At 35.7% G+C, this 16,048-nt stretch overlaps 3 protein-coding genes and 1 pseudogene across 3 annotated transcripts; 1 reads left to right on the forward strand and 3 right to left on the reverse strand.

The window, feature by feature from the left end:
* Positions 1-144: 144 nt before the first annotated feature.
* Positions 145-4,121, reverse strand: LOC117923275 (heavy metal-associated isoprenylated plant protein 28). Its single transcript, XM_034841498.1, has 4 exons — positions 4,029-4,121; positions 1,212-1,481; positions 878-953; positions 145-711 (listed from the first exon to the last, which is right to left on the reverse strand). The coding sequence occupies exons 2-4, from the start codon at positions 1,215-1,217 to the stop codon at positions 341-343; spliced, it is 453 nt and encodes a 150-aa protein (XP_034697389.1). The 5' UTR covers positions 1,218-1,481; positions 4,029-4,121; the 3' UTR covers positions 145-340.
* Positions 3,822-9,064, reverse strand: LOC117923274 (plant-specific TFIIB-related protein PTF2-like). The gene is made up of 2 exons (XM_034841497.1): positions 5,138-9,064; positions 3,822-4,202 (listed from the first exon to the last, which is right to left on the reverse strand). Exon 1 carries the CDS (start codon positions 8,925-8,927, stop codon positions 7,335-7,337), a length of 1,593 nt encoding a protein of 530 aa, XP_034697388.1. The 5' UTR covers positions 8,928-9,064; the 3' UTR covers positions 3,822-4,202; positions 5,138-7,334.
* LOC117923276 lies at positions 3,927-4,592 on the forward strand. Its single transcript, XM_034841501.1, has one exon. The coding sequence runs from the start codon at positions 4,044-4,046 to the stop codon at positions 4,443-4,445; it is 402 nt and encodes a 133-aa protein (XP_034697392.1). The 5' UTR covers positions 3,927-4,043; the 3' UTR covers positions 4,446-4,592.
* Positions 9,065-10,020: 956 nt separating the features above from the next.
* Positions 10,021-14,972, reverse strand: LOC117923149 (annotated as a pseudogene).
* Between the last annotated feature and the right edge of the window lie 1,076 nt (positions 14,973-16,048).

Raw genomic sequence — 16,048 nt, forward strand, 5'->3', positions numbered from 1 at the left:
TTTTTGCCAACTGGCCTGGACAGCTGGAAAGCTCCCTGGGTTTTTATTTTTTGAATTCAGACTCTTATCTTTGTATAATTTTGACCCTGCCCCTCTGACGCATGCAAGGTTGCTTTCTAGTATATGTTTCCGTACCACACGTAATTACACAAAATCATAATATTTATCAAAGAATCTAATGACAAACTCTTCTATTTGGAAATGAAACAAGAATCCAAATTGAAAAGCAAAATTTACAGTTCTTCCATCAAGCATCTTTACAACATCATATTACGTACACTCATGAAAAGAAATATTCTAAAGAACGGATATACAGAGAAGACAATGTCTTAATACTTCATCACATTATAGAGCAAGCGTTGGGGTTTTCATCACTGAACATCGCTTCAGCCCTTGCATCAATGACGGTTGAATGGATGGGCTGATGATAGTAACCATGATCATGGCCATTGTAGCCGTGCTTGTAGTAGTTGTATGAAGAAGACGGCCGAGAGTCACTGTATGCGAATGGAAAGCGACGACGATGATGATGATGATAATAGTTCTGATAGAACTGATCGGTATAGTTGTAGTACTCTGGGTTGTAAGGAAACGGCCATAGTTCGGCCTTTCTTCCGGTCTTCCTCACTGCTTTGAGAACCTTCTTCTGGTCTGCCCATCCCATTACAGTCACCTTCTGCATGGCCATGTCCACGTCTATATCATCTATTCCTGGTATTCATTCCAAATCCATAAACCAATTAAGCTCTTTTTAGAAATCAATGAAATGCGACTCATTTCAGATATTTTTATGAAGATCCATGGAAGGTGATATTGGTTAAGATCTGTGCCATCTAAAATAATGAAGATGAGAAAATTAAAAAGAAAATATACATACCATCAAGTTTTTGAAGAGCTTTCCTTATCTTGCTCTCGCACCCTGCACAATCCATGTGCACTCTCATCTCTACTATCTGAAATCAAAAATAGAGAAACAGTTCAAGCATGATATAGTTTTGGTAAGCCAAAAGAAAAGTATATATAGAGACATCAACATAATCATATATAGTTAAGACAAGATCATCTTCAGATTAACCCATAAAAATATTCAAGTATTTTTCTCTCAACATAACCAACTCCTTGGCTTATTTCTCTCATTTGCTGTATACATTGATAGAGATGGATAGAAGAGAGACAGAAGAGAGGAGAGAGAATGAGAGAAGAGGCCTCACCGTCATGTTGGGAACCGGGGACTGAGGCTTCTGTCTTGAGGTTAGGGAGGATATGAATTAATGTGTAGGGAGTGCATGAGTATATTTATAAGGAAGAAGGGTGGTAGTGAATATCCTCTTCAAAAAGAAAGCGCAGCAAATAAAGCGAACGAAGGTGATAAGAAAGAATACTTCATTGAAATGGTCCTGCCGCAATTCCTTTTCTTAAGCCTTTCATCTTCTGTAGCTTGCTTGATTTCCAAGGGACAAAGCGTGTGGAGGACCTCAAAACTGGAAAGCACATAGAAGCTGCTTAGAAGGTATAACGGACCACAGCCCAACAACTTGCTGGCTTTACAGGGTTAAGCATTTGCTTCGCTCACTCAACAAAACGCTCAAATATATGTAATATAATATTAAGATACGTAAAATGGTGAATTATATAATATTGAATGGAGGCCGGCCTTGATCTCGGTCGTTGGCGGTGTAGGGTGCTGGGTAATTCATATGATGTTGACTCCATTAATGCAAGCTAATGATGCCAAACAGACCCACACCCAGCTTATTAATCAATGTTGCATTTCTGTTGCCCATGAGAATCGTCAAAGGAGAGAGACAAAGAACGAAAGTTCTGGAAAGGAGTTTTCAGCCAAAAAAAATAATAATAATTAACATATTTTTGAGAGGCCTCCTTCAAAGTACTTTCCCAGACGTTGTTTTTGTAAAAGTATCCATCTCTCTCATTTCAGAGAAACTCATCCTAAGGCTGAAAGGTGGACTCAAGTCAGCGGTTGATTTAAGGGGTTTTTTTTTTTTTTTTTTTCTTCCCAATTTTAGTGGAGAGAGAGGAGACACAATGTTATTAAATTAATAAAGTCAAAATTAATTACCAAAAGGAAAGAAGAACTTGTCTAGACTCTAGACCACAGCAGTTGTAGCACGTTTTTTATTGTAGAGTGGAGAGGGTTTAGAGAAAAGGAAATTTAGATAAAGAAAATATTGCAGAGGGACATACAAATCTACAAAGGCAAGTTGAAATTGATATGATGGCGAAATGTGGTATACTCACTAGTCACTACCCTATTCACAGTACTTCCCAAAAATTCCATTCAGAGCGTGTCTTAAATCCCATATCAAGTGATGCCTTAGCTAGGAATGGCAATTCCTCTAAAGGGGTCCTGTTTATGTCTTACCAGAACCTAGACGTTCTACCACATGGATCAACCTAAACCCGACATGAATAATCATCATGTTAAAACACAAACTCAAATATCACTTAATTATTAAATATGTAACATATCATATAATTCATTTAATAATAAAATTAAGTTAAATCTTGTAGAAGTCCATCAGATTATTTTTTAATTAAACATGTTTATAATTCAATTAACATATTTATTTAAAAATAAATTTAAATTAAGTTAAACATTATTAAATAATTTGAAGTGATAATTATATAATTAACAAGATTATTAAATAAGTCAATTCAAATTAAATTCATATTATATAAATTGACCCAAAAACTACTTATTTCTTGAACAGAGTATATGGGTGAATATAAATTTAACTCAAACTCAATTATATTCAATTCAAACTCATGATAAATGTATTGGATTCAAGTTGTCTTGGTGAATCTAATCAAACTTTGTCACCCCTAATCTTAACATCCCCTTTACCCATAAAAGAAATGTCCATTAAAGCAATTAATAAGTGATATTAGATTATTAGTAATAAAAGAAAATAACAATTATACACTCTCCTTTGGGATACAAAAAAGATTTATTTACAATACAAATATTTGAAATCTAAAACCTGAAAAGCATTTGAAGTCAACTTCTCCAGAAAGAGATTCTATGGCTCAAAATTTCTTTTTCTTTTTGGAATTGTTCTTTTCATGCTCACCTTTCACAGGACCACTTTGATTATAGATCAGAAATCCCTTCTTTAACAAAGCTGAGAAAGCTTATTAAGGAGTGAATATGAATACAGATTTTCTATGATTTGGATTAAATAAAATCATATCAGATTGCTGCATGCCTTCAATGGTATATCTGAGGAGATGATACCAATGGGGATATTTGAAAATGCATAGAGTCGTATATCCGAGGAGAAACCAATGGAGGACTCTAAAAAACCAGCCCGTTTCCCACCTCCAATGTTTTTTCTGCTAAGAAAATATTAAAGAAAACGACTTTTGTTTTATATATTTATCTTATCATAAAAAATCCAAAATATAATTGAAATTAATTAGTTAAATTAATTTGAACAAATATATAAAAATAATGTATTGTTTTTAATTTTTAATTTTTTATCTTTCATTCTATTTTATTTCCTCAATATTTTTCTTCAATTTTCCAAAAACCATGCATAGTATTACGCTATGTGTAGCTCCTTAAAAAGTCTAAGGGAAAATAAAAGGAAAAATATTATAAAAAAAAAAAAGTCAAAAAAGCAAAAAAATTGATTTAAATTCAATAAATTATTTTTATATATTTTTTCAAATTCATTTTATTTATTTTCTTCCATAAAAATATATATATATATATATATAAATTTTTAATTAATTTTAATTATATTTTATTTTCTTTTGAATTTCCTATAGCAAGATGCTTCATTGCATGGAGAAAAGAATAAAGAGAATTTCACGTAGTTGCAGACGCTTAAAACACAAGGCTCTAGACAAAGATGAGGGCCATTCCAAAGTGAACTGCCAGAAGTGGTGGTTAATTCAATGCTAATCACTTCGTTTGGTCCAATTTAATATGTCTTGTGTGTGTGGTTGCCCAATATAAAGAGTCTAGTTGTTTACTCCAGAGTAGCAATTCAAAAGGAACTTACAGAATACCATCGATCATGGCAGAGAAGGAAGGAGGAATTGTCAAGACTGGCCATGAAGAGGGGATGAGAATGGCAGTTGCACTTCTTGAGGAGTTTGGACTCCCCCTGGGACTTCTCCCCCTTGTAGACGTGATTGAAGTAGGATTTGTTAGGAGCACCGGCTACATGTGGATCCTGCAAAAGAAGAAGGTGGAACACAACTTCAAGATGATTAGCAAGCTTGTGAGTTATGACACTGAAATAAGAGGTTATATTGACAAGAAGCATATCAAGAAGCTCAAGGGAGTGAAGGCCAAGGAGCTCATGCTCTGGCCTCCGGTCAATGACATAACTGTTGATAGTCCCAAAATTCACTTCAAGAGCCTCGCTGGCATCACCAAGACCTTCCCAGCCGAGGCGTTTGCTGCCGGCCAGTAAACACATTTGGAGTATTTAGTACTTCATGGTCCACCAGGAGTTGGAAACAGCTCCATAATAGCAAACTATCCTTTTCTTTCTATCTATGTTTTTCAGGGGTGGATTTCATCCATTGTTCAATTACTTTCGTATTGAAGGTTGTGTGTTTTAGAGGGATTTCTCAAAGGGCTTTGAGGAAATAAAGATTTAGTGGTTTAAGGTATCCTTTTAATGGAAGGGGTTTGTTGCCCATGTAACTGATAAAACAATTATGGACGATCTTGACTTGCAGAAACAAAGGACTTTATGCAGTACAAAACAATAAAGGAAATAATTTATCTAGTCTTTTAGAGAAATTGGAAACAAGAAGAATCCAGTATCTATTTATTTCTCCATATATTTCTTGATCCAAAATTGAGAATAAGAAAAGCTAGTTAATAATGTTTCATCCCTCTCGATGAATCTACTCATCTTTTGGTTAATGGAGAAGAGAATAGGAATTCCAGGATCAGTTCTGGAGCCTCCATTAGAAAAACTAAACCTGAAACCTGCAGCAGAATTGTAAAGTTGGAATGCTATAGGCAGTGTGTGTCCCTAAACTAAGCTCCATAAGGTTCCACTTGATTATTCAGAGTCTCGTCTGAAAAACCATTGTCCCAACATCGTCATAAATCACTATTTGGAGTCACTAATCAACAATCAGTTATACTAACCATGTTCTGCCATTCCATTCTATCTGCAGCCAGATTTTGTGTTAAATCATATAGATATCATGTCTCCTCCCAAGCTCAAAGCTATTTTTTACCTTTCTTTCTCCACAAAAACAAGAATTCTCTGAAAATCCACATCTGAAAATGAAGTCAAACAAAACGCAGAAAGTTATCCCAGACCCACTGGTCCACACACCGAACAGAATCTCAATTTCTTAAAATACATTCAGCCGAAAGACTAGCAGAAGATTCTCAATTCAACACAACCTCACTCACACTGTCAAATCCCCTTTTGCCATTCTTTCTATGTACAACTATATTCTCTAATATATCATTGGCCAATGTGGAATCTCTCACTAAGGTCCTTGTCCATGGGGCAACTTCAACATAAACAACACTAATCACTAGTCCATAAAGCATTCTTTCGACTCAAATTTCATAATAAGGTAAAACCATGATCCCTCTTAAGATTCATAAAATCTCACAAAACAAGATGTGCTCAAAATGCTGACTTACGGGAAACACATATACAATGCAATTAAACATTAATACTGCATGCACAAGGGAAGGCAAAATGAATCAAAATTATATTGCACAAATGCATGACTAACATCTTTCTATAACAGCATTCATCTCCTCAATAATGCAATCTTTTCAAATCAAAAGGCAATGAAGTAAAAATATTACAAATTAGATTAGGAATTTAGGGCAACCATTTGTCAGACTCATTAGCTTCACTTTGCAATAACAATGGAGAAGAAAAGAGAGCATGGAAAAGTACCAGGGAAACAGGAAAAGTAATAATCATCCCCTTGCAAACCAGTCTAATGATCTTCAACTGTTCAACTCTTTTAAGAGAAACATACTCAACTCCCCATCTTGAGGGTAAAAATTGAAGGCAAGCCAAGACATTTTAATGCTCTATCAATTTCATAAGAAAAGAAAGAAAGTAGGAAAAATTAAAGCTTGAAGTGATTTTTGTCACAAGTCAAACCAATATTCTCCAACTGCACCATTAAATTTCTATTAACCATACAAGGGAATCAAGCCCATAATTTAGTTTTTAAGGATTTTGCAACTAACACAAAGCAGAGCACATCCTGATTTTGAATAAAAAAATTAATCCAAGGAATTAAGTAAATTCAGTAATGAAAATAGTTTTTCATATCTTAGTCTTTAAACTCTGTTATCTTGATTATATTGGTCACTCTACTGCAAATCTAGCTTGCTTAAGAGGTTGATCACAGCCTCCATATGTTAACTTATACATGGTAATCAACCTCTGTGCCTTCAACCTCATGAAGAAAGAGGTTCACATGCTTTACAATATCATCAAGGACATCCAGTCATTGAGCCTAGTAGAAAAGTTAAATCCGTTTGTTATAAGAAAAACCAACTATACAACTTCAATACATGGATCAGCTACTTTTGGTGCATTTGGTATGTGTCTGAACCTTATACCGGTATCCAGCTAAGTTTGAGTTAAGAAATACTCCCATAAAAGAGGACAGCATAAATTAACACTACTTACCTATTCTGGGTAAAAAATCTCACTTGAATCAAATGTTTGTCCAACAAAAAGCACCTACTGCAAATTAAACATACAATAATAGATTTTAAAAAATATGTTCATGCTCTGTTTGATTAGACCAATAAAAGAAAAAAAAATATCAGGTTTCATTGCTGAGAAAAGGAGGGGAAAGAAAAGAAATGACAGCTGAACCTTAGAGCCCTCATATATGTAGAGGCCAGAGAAAAGAAGTCTTCCTTCAATTGACCCTGATAAAACTATATGACGGTAGAATTTTTGGAAGCCGAAACAATAGAAAATATAAAACTCAAACTTTTCTATCGCTGTTTTTATTCTTTTCTTCATTCCCTCTTGTTGTATTAGCAACCAAATCAATGGTGTAGGGATTGAAAAGGAAGAAGAACGGGTCAATTTGCCAAGGAAAAACTAAAAAAGATAGGTAGTAGACTATTGTAGAGAAGACATCTATAGAGCCAAATGATAGTATCACTAGATAATCACAATTTTTTTGTATCATGTGTTTTAGGATTTTCTTTTTTCTTAACAAAAAAAGAAAGCAATGTCTTTCTTGTTGATGCACGATTTGAAATATGTTGAAACTGTCCCTCCAGTCATGTCATTGCTGACTCGAGAATGTATTAAGCACCATTTCTTTGGCACTGGAACCTCTCACAAACACCCAGAGTTGAAAACATGCAGATCCAACAGGGTATTGTAGTGCCCCTTCTCAATTTCATCCTCTTTAACATGATGAAGGAGAAGGGTTTCAATAACAAAATCCTCCCAATCAATTCCATTTTTTTTTGTTTTCCTCCTTTTCTTCTTAGCATGTAGATGTTCCTCAGAGGAAAACTCTTCCGTGTCACCCATATTAGCCTTTGATGGATACATAATCTTACTGATGCGCAACTTAGCAGCATTTATCTTTTCTCTCCTCTGTTCATATGCCAAGCATCCAGAAACAAAAGATGGAGGCAAAGCATCCAATCCTACATCTTTCTCCAATATCTGCTCAAGCAAAAGCTTTTTACTCATATTTGATTTTCCATTCCACCACTCATTCATTGCAGGAGGATCATACTCTCTCCTCCTTTTTCTGCTGTGATCCCCACCATTCTCTCCAACAGGGTTAACTCGAGAATCCTCATTCAAAAACCTGGAATAAATCACAGATAAGCATTCATGCGAAAGCTTGAGCTTGTCTGAGTTATCAATGTCCAACCCACTCTCACTGTCTGCCTCAAAATACTGAGAGTCATTTTCCATGTCATAACCTTGTGGAATATAGTCAAATTCTTTGTTCAAACAATCACTAACAACACCATCCAAATCAAATCCGCCACCCTCCAAATTCTCCCTCCTTTTCCCAGGCAGCAACCTCGACTTCATCTCCATATACTGAATCACAAAAGGTGCATTCTTGATTATATTCTTAGTGGAAACATCCTTCCCCCAGGGCAATGCTTGGGCAACTTTCACAAGAGCCTCTGAAAGCTCTTTATACCTCAACCTAGTTGTAGCCACTCCAGCATGAATTTCATTTGCTATATTCTCAATCCGAACATCGACTTGATTCAATTCTGCAACAAACATTAAAATGGCTGCAATCATTGGCAGCGGCCTCCGCCCCGTTGTCAAAAACCACTTCACTGCACATTGCACCAAAAATGTCCCTTGTTTAAGCATTTTATTCACCTTATCCTTGGAAACCCTATTCAAACTCCCACATTGTCCAAACGCCAATTCCAAGGAATTCACAATGTCAATATCCGGCAATTTCAAATTCAAAAATTCAACAACGCGGCGAATCATTTGCCCTAGCTCATAAACATCGGAACCAATCACCGACCCCACTTCAGCAATAGACAATGCTCGATTGCTCTGCCGCCTTACAACATACGAGCAAGCACCAACAAGGACAGGAAGCCAGTCGCCTTGACCGAACTCTCCTTCAGTAATGGTGGCAACCATTGTCCTGACCTCATTCGACTTCTCACTCGAAAACCCTAACTTGAAAAGCAAGTCATCGATGAGTTTCTGGGCTTCAAAGATTTTCTTGTCCTTGTAGTTCAAGGAGCTGCCGGTGCCCGTTGTGCCAACACGGACGAATGTACCCTGAGGACCATTGAGGCCACCCAATTGGGGATCATAGTTGTCGAAAGGTTGGACGAGTCCACAAGATGAGCACACCAACGAGCCCGTTACATCGTCCCGAATCAAAGCCTCCTTTTTGCAACCTTTGCAGGAGCCGGAGGCCTCCATCTGGAGGCTGTTTGTTTGCCAAGAAAACTAGGTTTGCAACAAATAATTAATATTTTGACATTAGGTTCTAAAACCTCGCCAAAAAAGGTCAACAATAATTTTCTTGCCAAAATTTCCTTTATATGCTCAAAAAGACCAAAGGAGAAGCCCTCCAAGCCTTCAAACCTTTGAAGATTTTACATTTGCTATTTAGCTCTAAAATCTTGCAACAGGGAGCGTGTTTGTGTTTCTTTTTCTTAATTAATTCTTAAAGGTCTATAATTCTTAATTTTTATATTTAATTTTATTATGAAAAAAATTAAAATTATTAAAAAAATCATATTTTTTAAATTACTTAATTCTTATTTTTTAAAATTAAATAAATAAAAATTATTTGATGTAAAATATAAAAGTAATTTCTTAGATTACAAATTGATGTAAAGTGTAAAAGTAATTTCTTAGCCCTGCAAATGAAAGAAAATGAATTTAATTTTTTTATTAATAATCAAACAAGTGAAAAACATTTATATTCTTTTTCTTAATTTTTTATTTCTTTTCAATTTTCTTTTTCTCGCATTTTCTGGAACCAAACATAATCTTAAATTTATTTTTATTTTTTTCTTCTTCTTTTTTTCCCTCAATTTCCTTTAATTCTTATTTCCTATCGAACTTTCTAGGAACAAACATTACCTAAATATGCCGTTTGATATTGTGACCCACAGATTCAACAATATCATTCAGCAACAAAGGATTGATCTGTGGCATCTCCTGAGAAAAACTTACCATTGTTTGGTTGCTGAGAAAGCCAAGGAAGACGGATTACAATAAGATATTGAATGTGTGATTTTTGTATTCTTCCCTGCCTTTTCTCTCAGAGACCAAAGGGAGGGTTAGGGTTTAGGGTTTAGGTTTACAAAAGGCAAATGTAGATTGCAAAGATAGTATATTTACATCTAATTAAAAAATTAACAGAGGAGTTCAATCCTTCCATGTGATGAATACAGATGAGGTCCACCTTCAGCCTGATTTTACCGCCAATCTGTATGTCTCACTCTCACCTGATTGTAGTGAACTGAGGAAATGTAGTTTTCCATTTGAAACATTGGTACGTGAATTTCGATAGAAATGGGAAATAATAACATTAAGGGCAAAAGGCACATTTTGAACTGAGATGTTCTTAAAAGACAAATGACAAATGAAAGTAGATGCTCATGCTTCGAACAACTAACAAGAAACTAGCCCTGCAGGACAAGATAAAATTTGGATGGCTAACAGCCTAACACTCCATCCTAAGAGAAAAGTTCCCATGCAGCTAAACTAAATCTTCCATGTCCCATCAACTACTGGACTGCCGCAACTCTGGGCGAACAAAATCTGCATCTGGAGGCACTGACATGTCAACAGTTGGTCTCAGACTCTCAATTGAGCACAGACTTCAATGGCTCCATGAACCGGATCAGACAAGAAGTTGCTAATAAGATCCTGGTTGACAGAGGCGCTCATGTCCACTGCCACTAAAGCCTGTTGGGTGATAATGTAGTCCAAGCGTGGGGCCCATTTTCTTGATCCCAACCTTGCCGTTGTCGAACAGATATCAACCATGAATGAGACTTCCCGGGCATGCATAAAGGGATTCAGAGAATCAACGGATTCAATCAGACTTTCATTGATAATTTCTGAGTATGAATGCCCCTTTCTCCTCAAGACCTCAATCTGGATTTTTATAATTTTAGAAAATTATTTAGAAAAATACAATAGACTGGAAAGAAATTATGTGCTTTTGTGTAGCCACCAGTCTGGGAAACATGCTAAGCTATTGAAAGCAGCCAAAAGAGATGGGAGTTATTACCTGAGACATCATTAGTGCCACAAAAACCCCAGCAGTGAAAGGATATAATGGACCTAAGTCACCTTTAAGCCGAACCCTTCAAACATGCTCACCAACTTTTTCCACATTCGTGTTTGATCAATCTTTACCCATTGGAAAAGCTGGCAGGCCCTCCTTCTGTTAACAGGGTGCAATCAGAACTTCTCATTAATAACATCTTTTCATTAATGAACAGGCAAAAATAATGCACTATAAATCTCTACAAGATAAATCTTTTGATGTGCAATCAGAAAGGTAGCAATTCATGGGGACCAACGTACATAAAATCGTCGCCCGGCCAACACAACACTACGAATCTCACTCCCACTAGCAACATCTTCATAACACTCATACAGGATGTCCATACAATGATAAAATGATGCACTATATGCAATCTCAATTTTTTTTTCCCATCCTCTGACAAGGAGTTGTATACAGCCAGCATGCCCGATTGAAACACACAAGCAAGAAAAATTTACAAGTCTCCATACTACCAAAAGTGCAAGTAAAACAGGTTACACACACCACAGACCAAAGACAAGAATGTAACCTTTGCAGAGATGTTCTTTGATATTATTCCTGTAATGCACTCAACACTGTTCTTGTAAGCCAGATCTTCATTCATTCCATTCTCGGTATACCTTCTAAACAGGGACTCCACAACTCCATGAACAGCACCAAGTAGAATCCCTACAGGTTAAAGAAGTAACAAGACACCATTAAAAATAATGAAGTAAAACCACAAAAAAAAATTAAGAAAACTAAAAATTTAAAATCAATATATATATAGAAGACGACTGAGCTCACCCCGCTCTCCAAAAATGTCACTCTTATACTCCTACTCTAATGTAGTGGCAAATGTAAAAGGAGAACCAAGGGCAACTGACCATCCCAAGGCAACATCTGTAGCTCTACCATCAACATCCTGCTCAATAATTAAAAAAACCAAATATTCAATATGAAACTTGTTTTATAAATTCCATAATTAAAATCTGACTAAATAAGTCTCATCAAAATAGAAAGATAAAATGCAGGTTTGAGAGAAGTACCTGATGAACAGAAAAACCGGAATTGATTCCTGCACCATTTACCTCTTTGCCCTGAACATACAGTCTTCTCACAGAAGGCTGCATTCCCTTGGGACATACAGTAATTACACTGATGTTTTCAGGAAAATCAAGCCCCAGAGACTGTAAATGTCCAAGAAGAAAACCATGGGAAAGTCCAAGCATGCTGTTTGGTTTCATGTGGGAGAACACCTTCTCATAGCTATGATCAGCCTGCAGCAAAGAAGGAAACTCAAAACCACCAAAATAGCTCAAGACATCTAGAAATAGACCATTGAAATGAACATGTTAATGGACTGTGTTCTCAAAATCTTTAAGCACGGGAGGAAATTCAAAACCATCGTAATGGAAATGCATAGAATTAGAGAATTAAAATGGAATGTGGTAAAATGTCCTTGCATCATGTGCAAGAAAAGCTCATTAGAGATTCAGCCACAAGCAATATGAAACTTAACTTTATTTGCTGAAAAGTTACAATTCACAACACAGAACAGATTCATTTGAAGCCAACAAATCATATACACTAAAGCCCCAACCTGTAAATAGCTCAGATAAGCCTTTATTGAGTTGTATCAATTTAAGACCTGTAATAACGAATAAGAATAAAACTCCCAAGTCTTTGTTCTCTGTTGAGTAATGTAAAGTGAAAAAAAAAAAAAAAAAAAGAAGGGATTAACCAATTGGATGGCTTCCAGCTCCAAGAAAAACAAAACCAAGCTTCATTAAAATTCCTCCAGGTTTGAAGTTTCTTTTGTCCATTTTTTGTTTATCGCCTTTAATTGATTTCTACAAGTATTGACCTAATAATTAACATCACAAAAAAAATTTAATAGGCAAATGGAGTTTTACTTAACACAGTACATATATTATAGGCAAAGGGAATGTTAATTAACATAGTACACTTCTTTCCTTTTATAGGAAAAAGGAATTTTACTTACCATCATACGCATGTTATGCTGAGGAGGATATTGAAGAGAGATGCTAAAAGGGAGGATCATTAGCACCCCCTACCCACTGTCTATGAAAGTATAAATTAAATTTCAACAGAAAAAAAAAATGCCCACCTCAACGGCATAATACAATTGAGATATCTCAGTTGACAATGATTCACCCTGGTTAAAAAACATTACGTCCATGTTGGCAAGCCTGCCTTGTAAGCTAATCCCCAGACCCAAACTCTTGGTGGCATCTCAAGAATCAATTCCAAATAATTCCCTACCTTCCATATCATTCTCTTTGATTTAATCAAGATGAAACCAATCTCTCTATTTCAGTTTTTTTGGTGTCTGATATTAGGCTAACTAATTTGGTCTCCCTCCATCCCACACACTAAAGCATGACCCCAAAAATTTTCCTTCTTTATTTAGTATATATGCAACTTCATCTTTTTGGGTCAGTTTGTTCTCTAATGGCTTTGCTAATTGTACTATTTGATACTTAATGAAATAAAAAACATGCCATCTGCCAACATCAAGAAATATTTGTGAAGAAGCAAAATCTTTATTAGACTCTGACAAATATTTCTCTCAACTCATGTGAGTGCAGTCCCCAAATGAAAGGGGAATTCTTTTGTTCAATAAATGAAGGTTCTTAGCCATTTGAATAATTGAACCTAATTTACTCTGTTGCCCTTTTAATAGTATAATAGTAACCCCATTAATGCACTCACCATCGGAGCTATGTTCAAAAGTGGCAGCTCTCTATTCTCCTCTGTTTCATGCAGTTACTTTTTCCATTATCCAATGCATATCAGAATGAGATCTTGACAGGAAAAAAGATAAAACACTCAGAGGAAGACTCCATTGGTTTACCTCAAAGATATTTTCAAATCTATCTTAAGAATATGTTAGTTTACAGAATTTTCAAAATCAACTTCCTTATCCTACTATTTTTTTTTTTCTTTTTGGAGCAAATGATCTAATGTATCAACCATATATCATGTACATGATCCACATTGCACCCATGACATGGGAATAGTGAATGTTACTAATGCTACCACCACCATTGATCATTTGTATTCCTTTCTAAACATTGCATAAGGCCCTCAACCAACGAAAAGGACTAAGACTGACGAACTAAGTCATGTGCTACCAAAACAAGAAAAGAGCAATGCAGGACTTTCCACAATCTACCAACCTGTGCTGAATCAAAAATCAATAACAACACAAGATCACTGCCAGCAATGGTTTCCCATATATCACCCAGAGTTCCATTCTCTTCAGTGAATCCAGCAGCATGAGCTTCAGCTAAACACCGAGAACCCTCCCTTAATCCAATCTGTATTACCAAAAACCAACAGCATAAGAGAGCCACTCAATTGACTGATAAACCACTTAGAATGTCTAAAATACAACAAACAAATAAGAAGAGAAACTCACCTTGACCACAATATCCGATTTAGCCTCTGCAAGAGAATCCCTCGGGTTCTGAACTTGGGCTGGAACCTATAAAAAAAAGGGTAATGGCGTGAGTAGAAAGAAGACAAAAGTGAAATGTAAATATTTCAAAAGTACAGTATAAACAAAATCTTAAGACATGAGAACAATTGCTTGACCATACTCGTGGCACACAAAATCAACCAAACCAACAAGCAGAATCTCAATGATTGATCTACAGATATTGAGATGAAGAATCCACCAATTTCAAAACATCTTGATAGCACATAATTCAGGATTCACAATAGAACATCACCGACAAAATTCAGAAGAATCAGAACAATCCCATGAGTGTGGACAGAATGATGGCACAAAAGAAATTAGATCAACCAGAGAACCCCAACCAATAACTCCAATCTGTTTGATCCCCTTGAATGCATCAGGCAACAGATGAAATAAATCACGCCCTCCTCTGACAATATACTGCCAAAGAAAAAACAGAATATAAAGATCACTAGCATCGAAAAGAAAAGTTATACATCGTTCCTTTGCTGAAGAAATGCAGGAAAAGGGAAAGGCGAATTGAAACAGAACTCATTTACCTTCCTGTTCCCACGTTTTCTCGGTAACCAAATGGAGAGAGCAAACGTTTCGAATTTACCTCGTCGTGACCAGCCAGAGCGATCTTCTCCTTCTTGAACACGGAGGTTTCGAAATCGAGCGACGTCGTGGGGAGAACAGACGGAAGTGATACCATGCGAACTGAGAGAGAGGGACGTCCAATGGCGGGAGCACGTGAAATGAGGGTTTCAGGGTGGTCGAAGACGACGGTGAGGACCCTAGCTTAAATCCTAGGTTTTTGGAGAACGCCTTACATGGTGATGAAGAAGACAGCGGTGCCGGAGCAGACACTCCAGGGGTAAAGGAGGTGGTCGCCGCCATCAACGCGCAGTGATGAACGCCAGTACAAAAGCCAAGTTTTTGTCGAGTAGGGGTTGCAGAAGGTGATTGATAGAATGATAGGAAGGAACGTTTGAGTTAGAACGGCGTCGTTCAGCGCTTAAGGGATTTGAAACGACTAGTTTTAGTTTGGAATGGACCCAGCTTTGTGGGATTTCAGCCACGTGCTTTTAAGTGAGAAAGAAAACAAAAAAAAACTTGTGTCTCGACTGGGTGGCCAACTTCAATTGAATTAAGTATATTAAATATGATTTTTCAAAACAACAATTTTATTATAAATTTTTTACTTTTTTAAATTTTTTCAAAATATTATATGTGTTTTTAAATCCCCACCTTGTGGCACATTAACACTTGTAATTGTTCTTCAATGTAGTCGAGTCCTATGTGATATCAAGTCGAGTTGGATGGTGTTAGACTTTATGGATTGAATTTGTATAAGAGTTGGTTCATTTAGTCACATATGTTGTATGGAATTTAAATATATATTTTTGTTTTTACGTTTGATTTTAGATTAACCTACATTAAGTTATATTTGATGAATTGGTTTAAAATTTGATCTATTTGTAACTTATCTTAAACGTGTAAGGGTGACGAAGTTAGATACAATTAGTCAATATGATTCAAACTTAATATATTTTCCATCAATTTGAGTTTAAATCAAATTCAAATCAACTTATATGACTCATTTAATGAATATATAGTTTTTAGATCAACTTTCATTACATGAATTTGATATGAATTAACCTAATTGACCTATTGAATAATTTAATTGATTAACTTAATTATATCTTCAAGTTTATTAACAATTTGATTTTAATTTTATTTATTTTTATATTGAATTATACACATATTTGGTTATATATTAATTATATA

The sequence above is a fragment of the Vitis riparia genome, chromosome 10, assembly GCF_004353265.1.
Source record: "Vitis riparia cultivar Riparia Gloire de Montpellier isolate 1030 chromosome 10, EGFV_Vit.rip_1.0, whole genome shotgun sequence".
Classification (NCBI taxonomy): Eukaryota; Viridiplantae; Streptophyta; class Magnoliopsida; order Vitales; family Vitaceae; genus Vitis; species Vitis riparia.

Bases quoted from the DNA above. Each gene is read 5' to 3' on its own strand.
- LOC117923274 (XM_034841497.1), bottom strand. From the start codon at position 8,927: ATGGAGGCCTCCGGCTCCTGCAAAGGTTGCAAAAAGGAGGCTTTGATT.
- LOC117923276 (XM_034841501.1), top strand. From the start codon at position 4,044: ATGGCAGAGAAGGAAGGAGGAATTGTCAAGACTGGCCATGAAGAGGGG.
- LOC117923275 (XM_034841498.1), bottom strand. The intron at 712-877 runs GTATGTATATTT...AATGAATACCAG, and splicing joins AGCTCTTCAAAAACTTGATG to GAATAGATGATATAGACGTG.